This window comes from Crocodylus porosus, unplaced genomic scaffold, assembly GCF_001723895.1.
Source record: "Crocodylus porosus isolate Cpor-Errol unplaced genomic scaffold, CroPor_comp1, whole genome shotgun sequence".
In the NCBI taxonomy this organism is placed as follows: Eukaryota; Metazoa; Chordata; order Crocodylia; family Crocodylidae; genus Crocodylus; species Crocodylus porosus.
This window is the reverse complement of record NW_017728949.1, coordinates 79,255,511-79,267,935: the sequence shown is the minus strand read 5'-3', so window position 1 is coordinate 79,267,935 and position 12,425 is coordinate 79,255,511. Positions and strand designations below refer to the sequence as shown.

General features: G+C 40.9%; 1 protein-coding gene across 2 annotated transcripts in view; it reads left to right on the top strand.

Moving 5' to 3' along the window:
- Positions 1-12,197, top strand: part of STAM2 (signal transducing adaptor molecule 2) — a 54,993-nt gene extending 42,796 nt beyond the window's left edge. Inside the window, exons 7-14 of one of the 2 annotated variants that reach the window (XM_019554126.1) lie at positions 1,225-1,345; positions 2,618-2,712; positions 3,999-4,081; positions 4,284-4,371; positions 7,365-7,419; positions 8,158-8,311; positions 10,937-11,106; positions 11,373-12,197. In XM_019554126.1, the coding sequence (XP_019409671.1) occupies positions 1,225-1,345; positions 2,618-2,712; positions 3,999-4,081; positions 4,284-4,371; positions 7,365-7,419; positions 8,158-8,311; positions 10,937-11,106; positions 11,373-11,601 (995 nt within the window). In that variant the 3' untranslated portion in view covers positions 11,602-12,197. Of the gene's footprint in view, positions 1-1,155; positions 1,346-2,617; positions 2,713-3,998; positions 4,082-4,283; positions 4,372-7,364; positions 7,420-8,157; positions 8,312-10,936; positions 11,107-11,372 lie in introns of both variants that reach the window. The other variant, XM_019554125.1, reaches the window with a different exon arrangement.
- Positions 12,198-12,425: the final 228 nt, after the last annotated feature.

Genomic DNA, 12,425 nt, shown 5'->3' with positions numbered 1-12,425 from the left:
GGGGGTGCTTGCCCCCAGATCTGTGCAGGACTGCCAAGGCTGAGGCTGCACCATGCTGCGCTCCAGGCAGGTAGCAGGGGCTATGAGTGGGCTACGGTGAATTTTCAGGTGGCTGCACCCCCCCATCCCCCATTCCGAGGGGACATGTCCTACCCATACTTTCTGCTGATCACCCGGGTGGGGTGGGGAGGGGGGGTGTGGGACAAAGGCACAGCTCATCCTGGGGGTATGGGTAGGGTGGTGCAGCTCCCGCTGCTGCGTGCCACTTGTCCGGAGGCAGTGCAGCAGCTCCGTCCTGCCCCCCCCACACCCCGTCCCAGCTGGGCGAGTGCCAGCAAGTCATAGCCCCTGCTTCCAGCACTGCTCCACGCCCACCCAGAGCGCAGTGCGGTACAGCCCTAGCCACGCCTGCCCGGTACAGATCTGGGGGCACACGCCCCCTGTGCCCTTCCAGACGAGTGGTGGGAACAGTGGCAGGAGCTGTCGGACGAGCAGCTCCCGGACCAGCGTCAGGCAGCAGCGGGAGCTGACCCCCAGATGCACTGTGCCTACATCCCATGCCCCCCTCACCCTGGCAGGGCAGTGCTTGCCCCAGCCCCGACCCAGCCTCAATCCCTCCTTCGCTGCAGGGGCTTTGATCTGCCCCTTCCCTCCCTCCCCTTCCAGACTTACCAGCTAGATGCAGCTGTATCAAGTATTGTAAAGCTGAAACCCATGTCAGAACCTCGAAACATGGTGTCAATTTATAAAGGTCATAAGTGCAGTTTGTCATAAATTGAAAAGTTGTAAGTTGAGGACTGCCTGTAATTACTTGTTCATGCCTATATCTTGTCTTCTGTACTCTCAAACTGGAGGGAAGAGCAGAGTCCCTGAACTTTCATGGGACATCATAACATCTAAGAATAAGGAATTTTAAGTTCAAAGTAGAAGAACAGATGCATAAAACTTTATCCTATGACCCCAGCTGACTTCTTGCCCTTTGGGCAGGGGGCTGGACTTGATGATCTCCTGAAGTCCCTTCCAGCCCTGATGTCTATGAAATCTATAAAATCTATGACATTTGTATCTTACTTTTTTTCTCTCTTCAGAAACTAAAATCATTTGTGAATGAAGGATAAAATGTACAGACTTCTTTTTTTATTTTCCTAATTGTAGCTATTGAATTATCTTTGCAAGAACAGAAGCAGCAGCAAATGGAAACTAAATCTTTATACCCATCTGCAGAAATTCAACAGAACAATCAGAAAATCTCAAGGAAGGTGCGAGCTCTGTATGACTTCGAAGCTGTGGAGGACAATGAGCTCACCTTTAAAAGTGGAGAAATTATTATTGTTTTGGATGACAGGTACAGTATGTTCAGATAGGGTGCTTTTATTTTTAAAATGGGATGTTGGCTGTGGGTATCTAAATTCCTTTTTGTTAGTTAGCTGTCTACGGACTGTGGTCTTTCATCCATTCTTGACGCTGTCTACTTTTGTGCCATCCTTTAAAATTCAAAGTTTCCAATTAATTGCCAAATACTGGACTTTTTCCTAGCTTATTTTCTGTAGGTTCAGTCCTATTATACTGTGCATGGATCTCCCTTTGAAGTCACCAAGTATTCCATATGCAGAGGGTGTGCTCTGACAGCCTACCCATATTCAAATTTTGTTCCTTGCCTGGTTTAGATCTGATTATTTTGGGTCTGTAAGTTTTATGGGCATTCAGAGATTGTTTGTTTGTTTTTTGTTTTTTTGTTTTTTTTTAACCCTGCTGTAAAACGGAATGGGTAGGGACATGTGAGCAAAGTAAAGGTATGTAGGGTTTTATTGTGTGTCAGCTGCTCTGTGGCAGCTGTCAGTGTGCATGCTCTTACCGTCTGGTAAATGAAAGCCAAAGTAGAGTAGCTTAGTTTCCTTTCATTGTAGGCTTTAGGTCTGATCCTGCAAAGTGCCTCTGAGTTGTCAATTACTGTGGCCATATAAAGGTGTTCATTTGTAATGTTAAGCACTAAGCAGCGCTTCAGAGTGCTGCCCAGTGCGAGGAGCCGGTGGGGAACAGCTGGCAGCTGCTCCTCCCTTATTCTCCTGAATTACAGGAGGGGTCCCCCATGTCTTTTCCAGATTGAGATGACCCAGTCTTTGGAAGGAATAGGAGACTTTCCCTGCTATTTTACTTCTCCTGGCCTCCAGGAGTCGAGCAGTGGGGAAGTGCAGCACTTCTCCCAGGTGGATGGGTTATTTTTCTCCCAGAATTACCATTGTTATTCCAGAAAAAACCTGTATGAATACCTGTTCTTTTCTGGTTTCTACCGAGAGAAGTGTGATTCCCATGGTAGAAATGTAACACTGTATCTCGCCTGTGTCAGTGCTGGAGATGCTCTTCTCTTTACAGCAAAATATCTTACTCCAGTAATAGCACTTGGATAGTTTTGGGACTGGGATTGCTGATGAGGTTCTGCTGAAATAGTGTTAATCATAAAATCCAGCATTAATATTGCCTGTAGTTTGCTAATCTTAATAACTGAGTGATGGGATGGGATAAGAACCCTCTGCTATATAGAAATCTAGATGGGATTCTAACTTTATAAATACCAAGAGTGTTTTTTTTTTAACAGAACTTGTTTTTAATTCCTCAGTGATACCAATTGGTGGAAAGGTGAAAATCATAGAGGAGTAGGACTCTTCCCATCTAATTTCGTAACCTCTAACTTAAATGTAGAACCCGAAACAGGTAAGTTATGTAGTAAAAAGAAGCACGTTACTTCAGAGAGAGGGGCAGGTATAGTCACCAGGAGCAATGTGATTTGCCCAGGGTTGCGTCCTAAGGCAGGAAAAAAACCAACAGAATGAAATCCTAATTCCACTGAAGTCAATGGAACTTCTACCGAGCTCTGTGGAGACTGGACTTTCATCCTTGACTTGTTCTGCTAAATCACCTTCATTTCTATAACAGAAAATTTCTTGTGAAAAACAAACCTATATCTGAATTAGGAACCTAGTATCTAAAATGCTTTGATTATAGCTTGACAAGGTTATGTGGGTAGATGTGATATCTTTTATTAGACCAGCTAAATAGTTGGGAAATTTTGTTTTTACAAACACCAACAGACTCTCCTTATGCCTGAAGAAGGGTGTTTATGCCCCAGATCTTGCAAAGAACATTTTTTTCCAGCTACTTAGTTGGTCTAATAAGGTTGTTTGGGTAGATGTAATATCTTTTGTCTGCCTTATGTTCTTAGACTAACACAGCTACAACCAGCAACACTAACGCATTGATTTATAGCTTGAAAGCTGTTACGCGAATGTAACATGGATGTAGTTATAGTTTGGTCAGTTCTTGTTTTTGTTACTGATTTTTCTCTTCTTTACACTTTTGATTGAGGTTAAACATGTTAAATTCCACAACAAACTGGTGTTGTGGAAATGATAAGTTTGTATCAGATACTGGAATCGAAAAATAGAGTATTTCCCTTGCTTGGGCCCTTGGTAATAGTTTTTTACGTTGGTTCCTGGAACTCTGGACTTAATATCTTAATCTCAGACAGATCATTTTAAGTTTGTTTATATAATGCCTTATTCCCTCTTCAAATTCTGAGAGCATCACTTTGTAGAAAGTGTTCAGCTTTCCTAAATACTCCTTGACCTGAAAATTTGATAGCAAGCAGTATTTAAATACTGTGTCTGTATGTACCAAATGATTCTCAGCCAGGATACCACTATTCAGTGTGCAAACACTGGTGCAGAATTCACAAGATAAACCCAGAGATTTTGAATAGGAGTCCATAGTGCCAGTAATGTTTGTATCTGTTGTAGTTTTTTTGACTTCCTTGCGACTGAAAGATTGCTTTATTATTGTGAAAGTAAGAGCTGGCATTTTCTGAGGGGTGCCTTGAGTGTAATGAGGTTGAAAACCACTGGTATAAACTATGTAGTACTTTTTAGACTAGAACAACGTATTTTAGATTGAGATTGTAACAAAGCTGCAGAAAAGAAAGTGACACTTCTGTGTTCTTTTAGTGACTGTGGATAAAACGTCTGTTACTGAAGATACAACAGAAGAAATTAAGAAAACGGAACCTGAACCAGTTTATATAGATGAGGTATGCAGTCATTTTTAATGAATGGAAATCATGGGGTATATAAGATAAGTTTTATGCAAATACTCTTTCTGTACTGACTGAAAATGCATGATGGAGGGAAAAAAATTGTTTACTAACAAACAGCCTTCCTTTTTTCATTTGAAAATGAAGTACTCTATGGTGTGCTTTAAGAATTATTTCTTATTTCCTCTCTGCTTTTCAGGATAAGATGGATAAAGCACTTCAGGTACTTCAGAGTATAGATCCTACAGATTCAAAGCCAGATTCTCCAGACCTTCTGGACTTGGAAGGTATTTTTGTGTAATATTAAATGAGCCAACTGTAATGTTTAATTCTGTTACTTGTAGCAAGGGTACCTTTATTTTCTTGTTTCGTTTCATTTGGTAGTTCTCTAACCTTTATGTGGAAAAACAAATCTGCATTTGTGTTGATAAAATGGTCAGAAATAGTTCACTTCATAGTAGGAGACTTGGGCTTGATTCTCAGTTTAATGCTATTCATATTTTGGAATACAATCTGTAATTGTAAAGTAAAACTCTTATATTGAGTGATGAGAAGCTTAAGCCTCTAGTTAGGTCATAGACTGCATTATTCTGGAAGACCCATTTGGCTTGAAAGTGCTACTTGCCCACGTCTTTCAGAGTTACTTTAAAGATACTTTCTTGTCTCAGGAGGAAGAAGAATGCCTTAGTTTTGATGTTTAAACATTTAGTTTTAGAAGTCAAGATTTTGAAAAAAGCAAAAGGTGATGTAACATCCTTTGCATTAACCTAAAGGAGTTGGATACAATAGTTTAAATAGAATAATGCTGTCAGAACTGTTTTTGGCCAGTAGAAATTGAGGCCTCATTATAGCCATTCAGTTTTTCCTTGAGGTGGTCACGGCTCTCCCAGGAGAAATGAGCATAAAGCTGTTCAGGCTTTTTCTCGCAGGATAAAAATGGCTGCTCCAGGAGAGAGAGAATTTGAGAATGACCAGGGTTGAATCACTCCTAGGATTGTTTTTTCTGGGAGAGCAAAGGTCTGTACATGCTGTAGCTTCTCTCAGAAGAGGATATGGTCCTCCAGCATCTCCCCACCCTGTGAGACTGTGGTGTTTGCTGGACTCTGCTGCTTCAGCAGGGAGCAGAACACATCCTGTTCACAGTCCCCACATTGTGCTGCAGGTAAATGCAGGCTGACCATGGCTAGTCTGGATCTGCCAGTCAGGGCTGCCCTATGCCCTGCTCCCATCTGACTAAGGAAGCCTGCAGAGCATGCTGGGATGTGCGCTCAGGTCCTCCCCTTGCTACACACTGTTAGCATTGCAAGCTCTTCATTCTTCAAGACCTTTCTGGGTAAGATTTTCTACCAAGAGAACAAACCTGGGAGAATTTTCCCAGATCATTTGAATGTGTGTACGCAGCCTGAATATACGTCTAACATACGTTTCCAGAAGGAAGCAAGCTAGGATTAAGGAAGATCATGAGCATAAGAAACCTTTTCCACGGGACCTAGATCTGAAGTATGGAATGTCTGTAAGAGATGAGAATGATTGCAGGCCTTGCAGTTTACAGTACTAAATGCATAACTTAGGGCCTGGTTTTCGACAGGTGTTCCTTAGCATGTTATGTATATGTGATTCTGGCTATGGACAGAACTAACTTTGGCCATTTACAAATATTCGTGTCTTCTGGTAATTTCTCCGAAATTCTTACTAGTAGAAAATTCAGCTGGGAGCTGGAGAGTACACAAGTTCCAGCCCCTGGCTGAAGAGCTATGTGGGCGAGCTTTCCAGCCAAGGGAGACTAGAGGGCTGCTCCCTAGGCCATCCTTGCCTTAAGGGGAGACTGCCACTTGAAAGGCTGTCCTCTACTGTACCTGGGAAGGGGGCAGGCTATCGGTAGGCACCCCCTGGGTTTTAAAGGGCTTCATGTGCAGCCAAGATGGGCCACATACAGGACTATTTAAAACGTGAGGCATGGGGAAGTAGGGCCAGAGATGGCTTTTGCCAACCCTGTGTCCTAGCTTTCCAGCTTTTTAACTAGCTTTTAAACTCAGGTGGGTGCCATTTAAATCCCATGGGGCCATGAACTGAAGTGTGTATAGCTTTCTTGGCCACTGGGGTTTTGCAGCAGGGGAGGCATTTAAAGGCCAGAGGTTGGGAACTAAGCTTTTCAGTCTCTGGGAATCTCTTGTAGCCATGGCACATCTGTCTCCTGTCTCCCATATTCCTCCGGGTGGAGCCGAAGAGATGCCGGATGCAAAGACAATTTTCCCACAGCAGCAAGGCTGCCCAAACCCAGGCAGCTTTACAGTCACAGCATCTCTGATGCTTGTCCTTGTACACCTTTGGTTCCATCAGGGAGGCATAGGGGTGCAAGGATGGGATAGGGTGCACTTATGCTGTGGTGGCAAGACCCCTTTCCCCTGTGGAATTGGAGGACTGCAATGGGGGTGATCTTTTCTTGTAGTGGGAATGCTTGCAGGGCTCCAAGAGGATTCCTGCCGCAGGAGAATGGCCCCCTACTGCTGGTCTTGGAGAGGGAGGAGAAGGAAAGCAAAAGACTCTGGGATACTGGGCATGTCTCTCTCCTGAAAGAAGCGTACAGGTGTTCAAGTTAGATCAGGAGGAAGTCTTCCTTATAAATAAGCTATCTAACTTCTTGCACAAGAGCTATATTTCTTTTGCAAGAAAGCCCTTGAATGGCTGTATGCTCTCCTTTTGGTGGTGAGAGAGGCTTTTTTCCTGACACAAATCTGTATGTAGCCTTTAACTGCTACAAAAGGGAAGGTAGACTTGAATTTTGGAGTGTGTATCAACTGTTATGATATAACCTCTGGTACTGCAGTAATACAAGTGAGCTGGATTACTGTCAAAGTTACCATCAATGAGAGTGAAGTTAGTTGCAATGATTTTTACCACAGTTGTGTTGCCACAGGAGCATGGAGACAAACTACATTGTAACTGCTTGTATAGGTATCAGATGATGTGACACAATCTTACATCTGTCTAGGTTTACCCCTTCTTTTTGTTGCTGTTTATTTTAATCCTATAGTAAATCAAGCTGTTTGTTCTCCCCCCTTCCTCCCCCCTCTCTTCCTTCCTGCATACTAAGAAGGAAAAAGATGCTGTATTTTTTTTAACAGAAATAGTTCAAATTATGGTGATGGGGAATGTATAATTAAACTAGATGCATTTTTGACACTGTCTTTAAACCTCTGCAAAATACAGAAGTACTCAATTATAATATACGCTTTAAGTTCTAATTGTCCAATAGTTTTAACATTTTTTGTCTTCACAGATGTCTGTCAACAGATGGGTCCTATGATAGATGAAAAGCTAGAGGAGATAGATAGGTGAGGCATAATCTCTTACTGGTATTTGCAATCAAGGATAAAACATTGCTATATATATTCTACCTGTGTCTTATTTTTTTGAATTGGGTGTGTGATTATAACATTTTTTATACTTCTCTTTTACCTAAGCAAAGATCTTTCAGAATGAAAATTTGACAAGAACTTGTTTTACTCTTCTTTTTATTTAGGGTTTTTAAAATTTTATTTCAGTAGGGCCTGGAAGCCTCAGCCAAGAACAGGGCCCCTTTATGTACCAGTATGTAGTAAGAACTAATTTTTGCCTTAAACAAGTTCCTGACTAAATATGCCAGGCTGTACAGTAGCTCTTATTCTCCAAGAAGCCATCAGTGATGTCCAGAATTGTTTGATCCTGATGTTTTTCAGTCAGCTGAAGACCTGTAAGTGATATGGGAACATAGTTAAAATATGGCAGTTTCTACCTGACTTAGGATTTGATGATGAATAAGGAAAAGGCAGCAAAAAAAGACAGATCAGGGGATGCTTTTTTTTTAGGTTTAGTGAACAATCCGTAACCTCTTCTTTGACTTGCTTCCTTCGGTTACAGTAGTCTGACCAATGGAATGAGTACTGGAAATGTTGGAAATACAAGTCGAGTGTTTCTTTTTTTTTCATTTTTCTTACCTAGTTAAGACTGTATTAAAAAAACAAAACAAACTTATTTAATGTTAACTACTGTTTAAATAAAGAAGTATTTAAAAAAAAATTGTATTTAATCAGGAAACATTCAGAATTCTCTGAGTTGAATGTGAAAGTACTAGAAGCCTTGGAACTCTATAACAAGCTGATGAATGAAGCACCTTTGTATTCAGCCTATTCAAAACTCCATTCTCAAGCACAATATCCACCTACATCAGCTGGTGTTCCAGTGCAGGTCAGTGCCCCTTTTTTTTGAATATTTTTCCAATATTCATTTTTCTTTTAAAAAGTTGATATGAAAGTATAAAGAGCAAGCTTTATCATGCGCTTTAAAAACAGTCTGACACTTCCATTCAATCCTTTATAGCAGGAGTGTCATTCAGCCCTCCTTGAAGGTCAGATCTGGACAAGGGGGCTTTTCACAGGACTGATCTGGATGTGGTGGCAGTAGTGGGGCAAGCAGCAGTGGAATCGGGGTTAAGCCAGCCATCACTCACCTCCAACTGCCAACATGCATCCCCAGCAGGTCTTCAAATGTTAGATTTTGGTGGTGGGCCCTGCCCATGTTCCTACTGCCCCAAATTCCCAACTCCTCCGGGAGTCCTGCATGTTGGATTTGCCCTGCAGGCTGTACATTTCAAACCCAGAGTTTTTTAGCTTTTAGAATAAAATATCCTAAATGTGTTAGAATGAAATGAGTATCTTCCATAATTACATTCCAGTACTAAAGTGCAATTGTTAATCTTTGTTGTGCATTTAATAGGAAGATATTACATTTAGAAGGTTAAAAGCTTCACTGCCACAGTTAACTAGTTTTCCAGTAGACATCACTCAGAAAAAATTGTACTTTTAGAATCACACGTTTCAAAGGTTAAAAGCGTAGATTTACTATGAGTCGTATGTTCTCCTTCAGTTCTAAAACAGAACATTACTTTTATCTGTTTTCAGAGGCATGATTAAACTTTCTAATATTGTATGTGAATCAATAGGGCAATGCACTTTTTCTAAGCGTAATGAGAAATCTGAAGCAGGATTACAATCTTTCTACACAAATAGGCATTAGGCATTAGTAGGTTAAATTAACAAAAGTGAATTGGAATGAGCTGTTATGTGCCAAACATTCATTTATGAAAGCAAGAAAAGGAGAAAAGGCAGGCACTGTTTTCAAGGAAACACTTGGGAGGCAAAGTAGAATGAGTATTTTAGGTAGTTTTTCCTGAATGTTAATTGTTCAGTGTAGAAAGAATAGTTACCATAGCAACTGCCACATCAAAGAAGATGCACTTAACTATTATGCCATGCCTTGAACTATTGGAAATGAAAGCTTCATAAAATTTGGGGGTGGAAGAATTCTGAGCACAAAGCCAACAGTAGTTTAATATTGCTATTCTTTTCTGAGATACTGTTCCTTTCTGCTGTGAAAACAAGTAAAATAGTGATAAGCACCATTGTTTTCTGCTGAAATGTATATTTCATGCATAGACTTCATTCCAAGGAGAATATGATGTGTACCATATGAATATGATGTTTACCTTTATGTATTTGTTACATTGCCTTACTCTAGATTTGTCTTGAATAGTGATGTATTAAAGGAAAACCAATCCTTTGTGTGGAATACATACCTTTTCCTATGCAGTGACTATACACTAAATATCATTAAGATGGATGTGGTCACTTGCCAAACATTTAAGGAATTGTTACTTGTTTTTCTCTTATGTCAGATATAAGAGATGTAAAATTTTCCTGCCACATTCTTACATGACAGTAAGTTAGGATTGTGAGTTTTTGCATATCCAGCTGCATTCATTTTTTTTCCTCATGTTGTATGTTTGGTAAATTTGGTTCTTTCTTTCTTGTGATGCACTAAATTGCAAATATCTCTTAGGATGCATGTCCCAGGGAGATATAGTATAAATAAATATAGGGAGTGGGAGGATGGAGCAGCAACTTTTTTTTTTTTTTTCAAGCTTTTATATCTAAATTGTATGATGTGAAATTGCTAAATGCAGGACAGGGTAAAAATAGAGCAAGAAGGCTGCCAAGAAAGGCAGAGATGACAGATCAGGGCTGTCAGGTATATGGCCTGCACCCTGTCAAGCCCACCGGACTACCTGTATGGCTGGGAGTAGTAGCCTGCTGCAGAACTTGGGGCCCTTGGGCCCCAGTGAACATGGTGATCAGCAGCAGGAAGGGGGGTGAAAGCTGATGCAGCTCTGGTTGTCCTCCAGCCACTTTGGACGTCTGCAGTGCTGCAACCCTACCTTCCTGGCTGCCAGACCCTGCTGTGTGCCTCGTGTGGAGCTTGAGCCACAACGGAGGCACAGGGCATGCAGCAATTCTGGCTCTGGCCCCAGCACTAGCACAGGGCATCCCTAGAACCTCTGCTCTGTGCTCTAGGTCAGAGATAATCCTGCTGCTTCAGAAACTGCCACTGCCACCGCTTCCTTCTGCCTCACGCTAGATCTAGCCCACAAGAAGCCCTATGGTCCAGGGCACAATGTGAGTTTGATACCCCTGATATAGGTTATATGTGTAACACTTGAAGGAGCAATCTACCATATTGTAGCTGTACTGTCTCCAAGAGAATGTCAGCTTGATCTTTCCCTAACAAAATCACTGATATGAGTAGTGAGGATTTTTCTGTTTAAATACTGTACTTCCTTAATAGGAAGAAAAGCCACATGCCTTAGTTTGTCACTTATTTAATTTTAAATTGAAAATGTTGCAGGCTTTACTGTCACACTTGTAGCATGTAGAGCTATATGGAGGAAGTCTGAGCATTTATTTATTTGACATATTTATATTGTGCGTTTTATTATTAATCAATTCAGAAGTGGTATGTATTCTATTTTATTTATAGCCCTATCCACTACAGCCACCTGGTGGGAACTACATGATTCAGGGTGTTCACCAAGTCGCACTTCCCCAAGGTTACAGTCTAGGACCCGATCAGATGGGCCAACTAAGGTCTCTGCCTCAGAATATAAACACTTCTGGAGCAACTCAGGCTGCTCAGACTGCATATATAAGGTAATGCTTTAGCAAGATGCTTTAATCTAAAGATTAGTTTTCCTCAGTATATAGGTACGACTTTGTGTCTGGTGAGGCAAAGAGCGGGGAAGGAGAAGATTGGAATGAATATGAAAATACTGCTTTTTATTACTTTGGAAACCATGCAAATCCTTTGTGCGCCAATGTGATCATTATTATAGCAAATTTATTTATTAGTTAAATTTTCTATGTATCTTGCTCCGATGAGATCTTTTTTTGTTTCTCTTTTTTTTTTCCTCTTGTAGTGCTGGACCAGATTCTGTGTCAAACCCGGCGTATATGAACCAGAACTCTGGCATTCAGTCAGCTACCAGTCAAGCTGCTTACACCCAGCAGATGGGAATGTCGGTGGATATGTCAGCTTATCAGAACACTACGTCTAGTTTGCCTCAAGGAACAGGCTACCCTATGGCAGTTTCCGCTCCTTCAGTTCTGCCGCCACAAACAAATTACCATCAACAGCCCCTCCTTTGAAAACAAACTAGGCTCATGTTTCTGAAAGAGTTTCTAAATGTTGCTGAACTTAATAATTTATGACTGCCTGTCATTGATCTCAAAGTATATTTTCAACAACCCAACTTGCGTTATTATGCAAAGTAAAAATCTACTTTGTTTGACTGTTTTTTGTTCAGAATCTCCCTAGACATGATTTGAGCTAGATTAACTAACTACTTAAGTTTATGATTTCAAACCCAAAGTGAATATCAATCAATTAAAACAGTCCCTTCAATCTCTTGAAGCATCACTTTCAAATCTAAAATTAAGTAATAGATTGTCCAAAAGAGAATTGATCCTTTTTTTCAGTATGTTTCTGAAAAATTGAGTCTGTTTTAAAATCTAGTTCTTTGTTGCTTTGTCTATAACCTTTTTACATTTTTTCCATCTCATTGACTTAGGGATACCTTCATTTAAATGGTGTTTTTTGATTTAGATGCATTGTAGTTTTGTTTGCACCATTGTCAGCTGTACTGTGTGGATTGTATTACATACTCAGAACAATTGCATGGTAAAGCAAATGTGAACTCGGAGATGAAATTGTTTTGAAGTCATGGCATTGAGGACCATGTAAATACAGAAATGAAAAATGTTAAGATTTTCTTTTATATTATAGCCAGACTGGATTTGGAGCTCTAGATGTCTCTTCTTTCCTCCACCAGGTGTTGTGTTGGTACAGAGCTGTTTTATACTTTAAACATCAGATGTTTCAGAAGGGCAGGCAGGGGCAGCTGCAAACCACTCTGTGGTTGCAAGTTACTTAGCCAGGAAACTGTGATATCTCTCTTTTATGGTGGTTTAGG